This window comes from Nansenia antarctica, assembly GCF_963989245.1.
Source record: "Nansenia antarctica genome assembly, chromosome: 5".
Taxonomy (NCBI): domain Eukaryota; kingdom Metazoa; phylum Chordata; class Actinopteri; order Argentiniformes; family Microstomatidae; genus Nansenia; species Nansenia antarctica.
The window spans coordinates 18,802,113-18,813,182 of record NC_137690.1 but is presented as its reverse complement, the minus strand read 5'-3'; the positions used below and the strand labels follow the sequence as shown (position 1 = coordinate 18,813,182).

General features: G+C 40.8%; 1 protein-coding gene across 1 annotated transcript; it reads right to left on the bottom strand.

Moving 5' to 3' along the window:
- Positions 1–4,904: 4,904 nt before the first annotated feature.
- Positions 4,905–10,424, bottom strand: stx2b (syntaxin 2b; the record flags this gene model as incomplete). Its single annotated transcript, XM_080532824.1, has 10 exons — positions 4,905–4,998; positions 5,623–5,733; positions 5,855–5,992; positions 6,234–6,307; positions 7,430–7,538; positions 7,924–7,997; positions 8,205–8,279; positions 9,949–10,048; positions 10,160–10,231; positions 10,395–10,424. 10 exons carry the CDS (start codon positions 10,422–10,424, stop codon positions 4,924–4,926), a joined length of 858 nt encoding a protein of 285 aa, XP_080388950.1. The 3' UTR covers positions 4,905–4,923.
- Positions 10,425–11,070: the final 646 nt, after the last annotated feature.

Sequence of the window (11,070 nt, the reverse complement as noted above, 5' to 3'; positions counted from 1 at the left end):
AGTCTGACGTCAAAAGTGACGTTTAGCCATTTCCGAGTCCAAATCAGAAATTCTCCGCACCGGAGTACCTGTGAACTACAGCGGTAGAATGACAGTTTAATCGTTTTTTAGACTCGGATCTATTAATACAACAAGGGACACAATACTTTACAGTTTTCTCCATATTGTCAGGGTATTTGAGCCTCGGAAAAGCGCTATATAAATATAATTAATTATTATTATTATTTCGGCATCTCGAAGACAGCGCCTCAGCCAACGTTGGCCCCGGAAATACGTCACGACTTAACAAGCGGATAGTAAAAAGAAATAGCTAGCTGGCAGGTGGTTTGTATTTGGCGCGTTGAACGTGCGCGTGCGTGGTGAACCGTGTGTTAGAAACGATGAGATCTCAGACTGGCTTACCTGTACGTCAATCAAGTCGGTGGCAAATCGTGAGCTTAGAATTATAAGGTTCTATCCGTTTAGGGTAGGATGATAGGCAAACTTTTTTTTTTCTTATTTAACTTTTTTTTTTTTTTTTTCTCAATGCCGTGTGATCTACCCACACTACCTTCGCGATCGACGTAATGAGCACCCCTGGTCAAGAGCAATATGATTTATATTTCATTAAACATGCACACACCATCATTAACAATAAAACCATCAGCTACGATGTCAGCCATTATAGCTATTGCCATGTTATCGTATTTTGAGCAAAAGATGACAATCCAAAGGAGTCGTTGACTACATTTACATTGGCAAGTATAGTAACGTATAGTAAATGCAGAGGATCTGTATTTGTGTGTAAAAGATGGACACTAGATGGCAGCAAATATGTAGAAAGGACCAACATCTTCTGCTTCTGCATCTGCATCTGCACCACCGGTGTCTGACTGAAACTCTTTTAATTTACACATTTAAAGTCCTTCATGGCTAATTTAGTTAAGATTGTATAAAAAACATAATTGACAGAGTATACAAATAGTCTATTTTCTGCATAAACAAAATTATCATGACACGCGTGGACACGCGAAAAAAGGAAAGGCCTGAGTTGGCATGACAAAATGCTTTCTTTGGTTTATAGCCTAAATGTATCAAAACCTCTGAAAATTAGGTGACCAACCTTTGATGGACCCAGCAGTCCCCTGACTTCTGCACACATCCCGTCCATCATGTGCTTGGGTACTATTTTGCCAAAGGGTTTCCTTTTATGTGCTCCATCTGAGAATTCCCGCCACAAATACATGTTGTGTTGTTTCTCCACGAGGTAAGCAGCGGCTAGGGAGAGAGGGAGAGAAAACCGTGTTCCATCGGACAGCATGTTTTCCTGTGTCCCGTTTAAAATACTTACATGTAATTTGTATACTATGTATCAACAATATAGCCTAAAATGAAACAGACAGTCTGCAGTATGTTTGTCACAGGTGTGACATGCATCCACATTAGCATCATAATGTCAAGATTGAACGGGCTATAACACACCTAAACAGGCTGACTGTAATTAACAGGCACCCTTTGAGATTGCCTACACTACAGCCTCAATTCAACAGCGATTGACACAGATCACACAATATTATGACAACAATATGGGTTTGCCATTACTTACTCCTTAGGATTCCTCCTCTTGTTGCTGAGTCAATATTATGGGACTCCAGACTGTCTGTTCTATGAGAACTAACCTACTGGCAGTGAATGTTTCTGAGCCTCATCTATCCGTGTCAAATCCCTCGGTCAAGTGAAGTTATAAGCATTTGGTAGGCTACTTTATATGTTTGCAACATTAGGTTACTCCTCCTACACAAGGCAACCTTCATTATGCAACTGTGTAGCTCTGCAGCACAATAATACATTATACAAGCTTTCAACAGCACCAACACTGACACACATGTTCCACATCTCCTTCTTGTCTCACTCTAAGCAGCAGCCGCCAGCCGAGGTCCCTTGAGCAAGTCTGACTGCACCTGCCCCAACTTTGTCACAGCCAATTGAATTTCTCTCATCAAGGTAAGCAAAGTTGAACATTTGCAGAAGAAATGTGTGCAAATTCTAGTCATCTGCTTTTTTATCTCATATCATACAGTAGGATTGCATCCTTCCATTGATTGACGCCAAGGAATAATAATATGTCTCAGGTGTACAAAGCCTGGAGGACAAGACTGGGCATGTTCAGTCCAGACTGTAATCCATTGTAATGAACTAATCAACTGAAACTATACTGTGTATCTTGTCAAGATAGACATAATCCGAAAATAATTTAACAACATGCATGATTCTAAGGAATGACAACTAATAACATGTCTCCAAGCCTAAACCTCATAGCTACAGTAGATCATCATATCACATTGACATTTTAGGGAAACATATTCAATGAACTGGCAACCCTATTTTCTGATCTCTCTGACATTTATATATCTTGTGAGGAGGTTCACTGGAATTTGCCTTTTAAACGCACCTCTGAAGTTTTCCTTGACCTATTTAGATGCTGAAAAGTGCCTAACCCTCTGGGACCTGCCTCCACTTCCTTCACTAATCCTATTTGGTTGATTACACAGAAGTCAACACTTTGCAGAAAGTGCTCATTAGTCCAGAAGTAAACATCAGCTCCTTTTCTCTCTGCTTTCTCCTCAGCAAATTGTATTTCCAAATGTTGTTTTCTCCTCAGTAAACAGAAACGCTGATTTAAATCCAGAGTGGTAATGGTATTTGGTTAAATAAATGGATCTTGCTATAGTATAAAATGGTAAGCATTGCATTCAATTATTTGCATTTGTCTGTGGGCTTCTATGAACTCTGTTTCCTAAATCCACTGACTTTTAATGAATGTGCAACAATACTATGTGCAATATGACAACCCTTGTGTACATAAGGTTCAGATATAGAAAAAAGTTAGGATATTTATTTTATAGCATAGCATAGAGTACAGCACAGTGTTTTATTGTATAGTATAGTAGTATAGTAGATCGTGTACATAGCCTTTATTTATGTAAACCAGCTCTTTTCCCTTTTTATTTTACCCTTGGCCCTCTTGTTTTTAGTCTGTTTTCCAAGCACCAGGGGAGCCCCCCCTCCTAAATTTCGTTGTATGGTACCTGTACTGTATTAATGACAATAAAGACCATTCATTCATTCATTTTAAGTGTCATTGTTTGGTTTAATCATCCAAGCACCTGAAACATTGATGTCCTAAAATGAGACACACATTATAATCCATACATGTTTCAATACATTATTTATTGTTTATCTATGCAAGATTCCATCAGTAGTAATGTCTTAGTATAAAAAACTGTGATATACACTCACTTAACACTTTGTTAGGAACACCTCACCTGTGGTGTGGGGAATGTTTTCTTGGCACACTTTGGGCCCGTTAATACCAATTACTATTTGAGTATTTTTGCTGACCATGTACATCTCTTCATGGCTACAATGTACCCATCTTCTAATAGCAACTTCCAGCATGATAATGCACCATGTTACAAAGCAAACTGGTTTCATAAACATGGCAATGAGTTCAGTGTTCTTCAGTGGCCTTCCCAGTCACTGGATCTGAATTCAATAGAACACCATTGGGATGTGGTAGAACGGGAGATTCACAGCTTGAAAGTGCACCTGAAAAATCTGCAGGAATTGCGGGATGCAATCATGTCATCATGGATATAAGGAATGTTTCCAACATCTTGTGGAATCAATGCCAGGAGGAATTGAGGTTGTTTTGAGAGCAAAAGGAGGCCCTACCCAATATTAGTATAGTGTTCCTAATAAAGTGTCATGTGAGTGTATGTCTGTAAATAGAAACACCAAAACAAACAAAGAGAAAAAAGTCTATATTAAAATAACTCAATGACCTGACTTCATATTGTGCAGATATTCAGTACATTAAAAATATATAGAGAGAATGTGAGCAGTGACATCTACCTTCACATCCAGCTAAATATAATCATATATCATAATAACTGTATATAATATATTTGCCATCCCCTTGACAAATACAATCCAATTTCCAAGTAAACAAATGCAATCGATTACTATGTTTATATATTACTACATAATGATCGTTACTTGTAACAAATAACCATTTCAGACAAAAGGCAGACCTTTTTAGTGTGTAAACAAAATGATAGCTGTAGTATAAACATGATATACAATTGAGATGATTTCCAGTCATATTATTCTTAGGGAGTGCACCTACTGTAATGGGTCACTTTAGTTCTAGTGTTCAGTTCTCTGAAGGCACATTCAGTCATGACCATCACAAAATTACACTTAATATTTTATATTAAAAACTATCTAACTGTGCAAAAACTGCCAGTGTTGGGGTCAATTCTATGTCAATTAATGTTTATGTGCTCACAGATATGGACATGCAATTGAAAATGTAAATGTTGGACATTTACATATACATACTCCTGAGCTGCTACGAATTAACATAAAAATGTACAAAATAACATACAAGCAAACATGTACACTATACAATACAACATACTGTACACTGTACACCTAAAAGTGTTTGGATAAAAACAAATGACACTTAAATGATGGTTTAAATTACGGTTTTAAAAAACGATTAGAAATATTTGCTGGTCATTGTGGAAGTGTATCTTAGTCCTGTGGATATATATTCATAGCCACCAGCCAGAGATAAACAAGGAGAGGGAAGACACACTCAAATCTCTGGAGTACAGCAAGAGGGAGTGTTTTCCTAGGTGTGTACAGATTGGCTCTGGGAGTACCCCTCCATGACTGTGCAAGGCAGTCCCTGTTTGAGTTGTAGTATAACAGCAAGATAGGTACAAATACAGATCCCGCTCTGGTAGAGAAGTGCTCTTCTTGGCACAGCAGTTGTTGACTATTGTGAAGGATATAATGATAGTTAACTGGCCCAAGTGTCTGTGCAACTGCTTATGACTCACTTCGCAGGTTCTGAACAAAGGGACACCTCTTTGGTCATTCAAAGATCCCTGCTAGTATGATGAGTAACATGATGATACCCACTACTACACCGATGACGAGGTATTTTTTCTGTACAGGAAAATAAAGGACAGAGACAAGGGGTAGTTATTACATTATTAACTACTTCCAAATGCATTGTTCTACTAATGTCGTTTCACTGGGTTAAAGTTACTATAAGAAAGAATGACGTTGGATGGTGAATATAGTGATGTGGATGAAGGATGGTGGTTACCTCAGGCAATAAGAATGGAAGGGCTTATTCAGGAGTTTTGGTTAGTCCAACAGACAGGCCTACAAGTAGTGCAATGACAGCAAGCAGGACCAACAGAGCTAAGGCAAGGAGTATGCATTTCTGCCAAGAACAGAGACAAAGTGGTTATATTAGACTGCTTTGAGGGAAAACACCTGAGTCTGGCTGGCAACAGATACAGCCCTGTGGGCAGGACAGTTTAAGCCCAATGTTTCGATTAAGGATAGCCAGACATTTAGCCAGTCAGTCTGGCATTCAATATTTAAATACAGCCAGGTACCAGACAGTACATGATGAGATGAACAGGATTATCATTATGGTGAAATTGGTGAAAAACAGTCGCACTGGTTAATAGGCTTGATATATCATGCATTGGAGCATAATGTCCTCTAGTGATTAGAAAAAAACAGTATGTGACCCTTGTTCTTGGGAGAGAGACTTACCCTCCGGGATTTTTTCTGGTATCTCACTGCTTTTTTGGTCTCCTCTTTGGCACGGCATATGTATTCAGTTGCATTGGAGACATTGTTCTCAATATTGTTGACCATATCCCCCTTTTAAACAGGACCACAGAAACATCAGATCATGTAGCAGCACTGAACTATTACCAAATGCTTCATCCAAGCTGCTTTATGATGATAAACGTGTTCATGATGCTGATGTGTTTTCTGATACCTGAGTCTCCACCAGCATTGCCATGTCCACAAACATGGCATGGAGCTCCTTGATGCTGGACTCCAGGCGGATGATATCCTGGTGCCGTGACTCGATCTCGTTCAAGGCCTGCCGAGTGATCTGAGAGTCTGAGATGATCTGAGGTGGGGAGGGGCAGAAGAGACAGAGAGCGTTAACATGTCGGATGACTTCAAACCAATGATAATTGATGATACTGGAATAGTTGGGGAATGAACCATTAACACAAACGTTGTTACCAAATTATCCCCAAATAGATTTTCTATTGGGACTCAATTTGGGAGTTTACATTATCTCCCCAGCAGATGGCGCTGGTATAAACATGGATGAATTGTCCTGTGAAAAAACTAGAGGATCTTACATCAGATGTGAAAATTGATGGGTTGCCACTTTCCAGCATCTCCTCCAGCTCCTCGCTACTGGTCATCCTTCCAGCTTTAACAACAAAGTTGAGACTTCACACAGGGATTCTAAAACATGACAGAACGTATCCTTGAACCATGAGAATATGGTAACAGGCTCATGGGCGTTTGTGTACATAATATACTGTATCTGCCAGAATCCATGGGTGTCCATGTTTCCATATACTGTACTAATATGTGCCGTGCTGCGTAGAGAGGTATAGGCCGTTCAGAATGGCCATGTTGATTCAGCTGAGAGAATGGCTCTTGCTGCATAGAGGCAGAGGGAACAGCTGAACAGATGTGTTGGTCATCCTGTCCCCTAGGATCTCTGTGTTTGAGAGGACCCTGTGTTGTGACTCACTAAGTGCCTATGGGGAAACTGGAACAAGGCAAACTTGTGAACCTATTTTGATCTTCCCTCTCCTATAGCTCACTCCAAGGAGAGGATGGTTTCTGTGCAGAAGGCTGTGCCACAGACACACTGCAGTGAGCTATTCTTTAGAGGGACACAACAACCTCCAAACAAGCAAAACCCACCACTATAATGGCTTATCAATAACTTGTAATTGCACCTTGGGGTGTGTGTGTGTGTGTGTGTGTGTGTGTGTGTGTGTGTGTGTGTGTGTGTGTTTAACCCATGATTCCTATATCAGCCATGGGTATCCATGGTCTTTTCAGAAAGGTGTACTAGAGTTACGCAGGTCTCTTCGCCCTCCGTTTCCCAGGCAACAATAACACAGGTAGATGTCTCCTGTGTCAGGCTCTTCCGTCTGGAGTGTGAGGTGGTAGAGAGTCTCATTAATGCTTTCCCTCGGGACTGGAGAGGCTAGCTCTATTTCTGTCATCATCAATTATTCTCAGTCCAAACACAGCCATTACATATGGATGGGTATCATTTCTTCACTATCATAAAAAATAATAATCAGTGGAATCATCAGTGGAAAGATGATACAGTGTCAACCCAAGGTGGCTTAATTAGGCTATTATGGGCTAATTTGGTGTTGTTGAGGGCTGACGCCATTGTTGGATTTGTGAAGAGTTTTTGTGAAGAGTTTTCAGAAAGGAGTGTGTGTGTGTGGGGGGGGGCTCTGGGTGTGGTCTCCTTCCTGTGTTCCTGCAATGACGGTGGCCCAGGACGTTATTTGTCACTCACTTATCTCCAGCTGTCTCTGGATCCTTCCTTTGCTCTTCTCCCTAAAGGACACTTGAGTCTTGTTGTACTGAGTCATGACCTCCACAAACTTCCGGGACAGCACTGTGTGCTGGGAGGTGGAGAGAAACAGAACATTATAACTGTGAAGGGGACAGAGAGTTGGAGATTGATTAACAGGCAGTGCACAATACCACAATACCAAGTTAAGGGGATAAAGGCACACTTAACTCTTCAGGGAGTGAGGCGTGAAATACACTAGAACAGTACATTTATGGTGTATAGTAACATAAAACTGCCATCACATCCAGATGGCAAAACCATTCTCATGCATATTTGTACAGGATAAAAAAATAAATAATCCAGGGTAGCCTCCAGGTTGTTCTGGTCCAGATCGGAAGTCTTGGCCGAGACGAGGCAACGCTGTCTCTGACTTAGACCACCAAATCTGTGACAATTTGTTGAAGGAAGGAGCGGCTAGAAGGATGGTTCCTGACCTGGGTTTTCTGAATCCGGAAATCAACCGAGGCCCTGTTAGCAGCATCATCCTTGGGCAGGCTCTGCTCCATGGCTATAGGGGACAGGAAGGAACAACAGAATTCTGTACCAAATGCAAATACACCTGCCTTATATCTAGCTTTTTAGAATGGGATGTTGACTTTAGAGGCATTAATGTGAACCTATTATGCAGGTAGATTTAATAATTCCTGTGTGGTATCGCATCCTAAGAGAAATAACTTTTGTAAGTAAATAATGATGGAGTAATATTTCAACTCACATTTTAGTTTAGCTCGCACAAAGTTGGCATTCCTTTTGATCTCGTTGGTCAACTGGTCAAGTTCCTCTTTCGTTCCTTATGGAAGTAAAAGGGACAGAAGTAGGCAATTGCATATTTTCCCAAACGGGCATGGCCATGGAGAAAACAACACGACTCTCAGCTAAACTCTATTGTTTCCAATTTAGGCAAATATTATGATTAATATATTGGCTTTAACCATAATCACTTGGCAACTGCTCTATAAAATAGTATTTCCAACCTTCCTGCAAATAAAGAAACACAAGCATACCTATCAGTGCTCATGTTAACCATAAGCACCTTATCAGTGAACAATGTACAAAATGCATCATTGTGTCATGTTCAGTATGATGATGACGTCATCGTACAGATGGCTGATACTCTGTTCCTCCTACTCTGCTGGTAAGACTGATGCTGTTGTGGTGCATCATTACTCAACTGAGGGCTGCTTTGTCTGAGCTTAGGCCTTGATGGGCTCCTCAGGCCTATTCAGTCTGGACAGTGGATCAAACCTCAACAATCCAGCAATTGATGCACACAGCTGCAGCAACATTGCTTGACAAGTCTTAATTCAATGTGAGGACCATAGCCACATGCACAAACAATGTGTCTTTTTCACATTCTGTTCCGCTTAAATAAGGATAGGGTTTGGTGATTCATGTGGCTTTCACTGTAGGCCTGAGCAAAGTTGAGAGCAGCTGAGCAGTGACAGTATGCTTGGAGGCCAATGTGTCAAAGAAAGCCTCTAAAATAAGCCCCCTGACAGGGTCAGCCAGAACCCACCCCCTGAATGGCCTGTGAGGATCTGGGCAATAGTACCATTTCCTACACAGGCTTCCGGACAGCCAGCCATTTATTTGCATTGAGGAGGACAATACCCTAGAGGAAGTAAGACCGTCATGTTGTGCAGTGCTCCAACTATAGAAGTAACGACATGTTATAAGGAGTTAGTCAGCACTTAGTCAGGTGGCCGGAAATGACATTGATCACTCAGAGAGAAGGTTGAATCGTAATCATTGTATTATGCAGATCTGGGTTACATTCTCTTGTACAGATGTTTCCAAGGCAGCATGCTCTGTTATAAGGTCCAAGCTTGGCTGCGGTGCAGTGGGCGACCGAGCCTGGCTACGGCATAGGGGATGCCGAGCAAAGTACTGATGGAAGTTACACCTTATATACTTGTTCACAGAGAGAGAATAGATTTACATCTGTCCATCGTAACTTACAATACTAACATTAGTTCCCATACATGACTCTATCCTGTGTCCATGCTGTTCTGCTCTGCTGACCACTGCTGGCCACTAGGCAAGTTTCCTATATCCTTAGCCTGGCCATGGTCTAAATCTGGCTCTGGTCCAGCTCAAGTGACATGTTACACAAGTTAGAGAACATGAGGGAGAGAGTGTACATGAACATGTTGACTGAGAGAATGACACAGCTTGATTATGATTATGTCATACAAAGTATTTAAAGTCTATGCACAATGAAAACACATCCTAACACTACACAAACATCAATGACTATATTTAGACATTAACATAAAAAGGTTTGGAATGCATCAAATGCCCTCTTTTAATGGTTGTGTGTATATACTGTATGTTTAAAACGAAAACAAAATCAGAAAGTGGAGCAAAAGATCTCCAACATTCTCCAAAATAATAATGTTGTGAACAGTTGTGTTTTTGCACACAGTCATGCCAGAGGCTCTTCATGGGCTGCAACTTACTCTCCTCTGGATGGGGAGCAGACAGGATCATGCTGTGCTTCATCCTCACTTCTTCCACTTGGGAGGAGATTGTATCAATGAGTCCCCTAACCTCTTCCACCTGAATATATAGTATTATCATTTCATTATCATTTCAATACACAGAGACATGGAGAAATGTGTGGTTACACATACATATCTGAAAACAGTTGGACTCAACAACTTGACTCACCCTCCTGAAAACCCCTTCCATAAACCCATCTCTCTCGACTGTCACCGTGACCGCCTCCTCCTCTTGTGTCCTCTATAAACAAAATACAATATCAAGTCGAACATTCCACCATCAACTTGTCTACTACTCGCGAATAACAACGAGTAACATGACAATAGAAAGTTTCATAACATGACGATTCAGGCTACATTTTCAGTCTAAACAGCTATGAAGAAAGGAAGTATGTTTCACTTACGGCGCTTAATTCACCCAATCGATCCTTCATCACACCGATCACTTGACACGGTCAACTAGGTTAAACAAACCATTCGCTAAATACTGAAATCCATAGCAGGCAACGTTAACTTGTAGCAGCAGCACTGTTAGCTGACGCTGGCTAACTACACTGTAACAAATCATGTAAACATAAATGTTGATATAAACATCCAAGAAGTATGGAAGACCTCTTTCGATTATTAGGAAGGCGTTCACAATCGTATCTCTAAATCGAACTTCAGCTACCTTTAGTTTACTAGGCTGGTTCCAGCTGCCTGTTGTGACTGAAACTTCATCACATCCACATCAGCTGGAGACACGCCTCTGGTCTCCGTGTCTCTCTGCGCGCTGTGGCGCCGCATCAGTCCACTAACATGCTTTAATGTTACACAATGTGGAGTTTTAGCATAATAGAACAGATAACTTTTTTTTTTTTTTGCGAATTGGACAATTTTTATTAAATTCAAATGATTTTCATTGCTGCGGAAGTTATGATTTATATCATCAGGGTCAATCACTTGTGTGATGATGAGACACACGGTGGCGGTGTTTACTACCACATGAGGTTCCTCTGGAGAGAATAGCTACATGTGGAATTGCACCAGAGCAGCTTTCTCTCCTCATCTCTCATAACTGAAACATCTGAATTGCACATC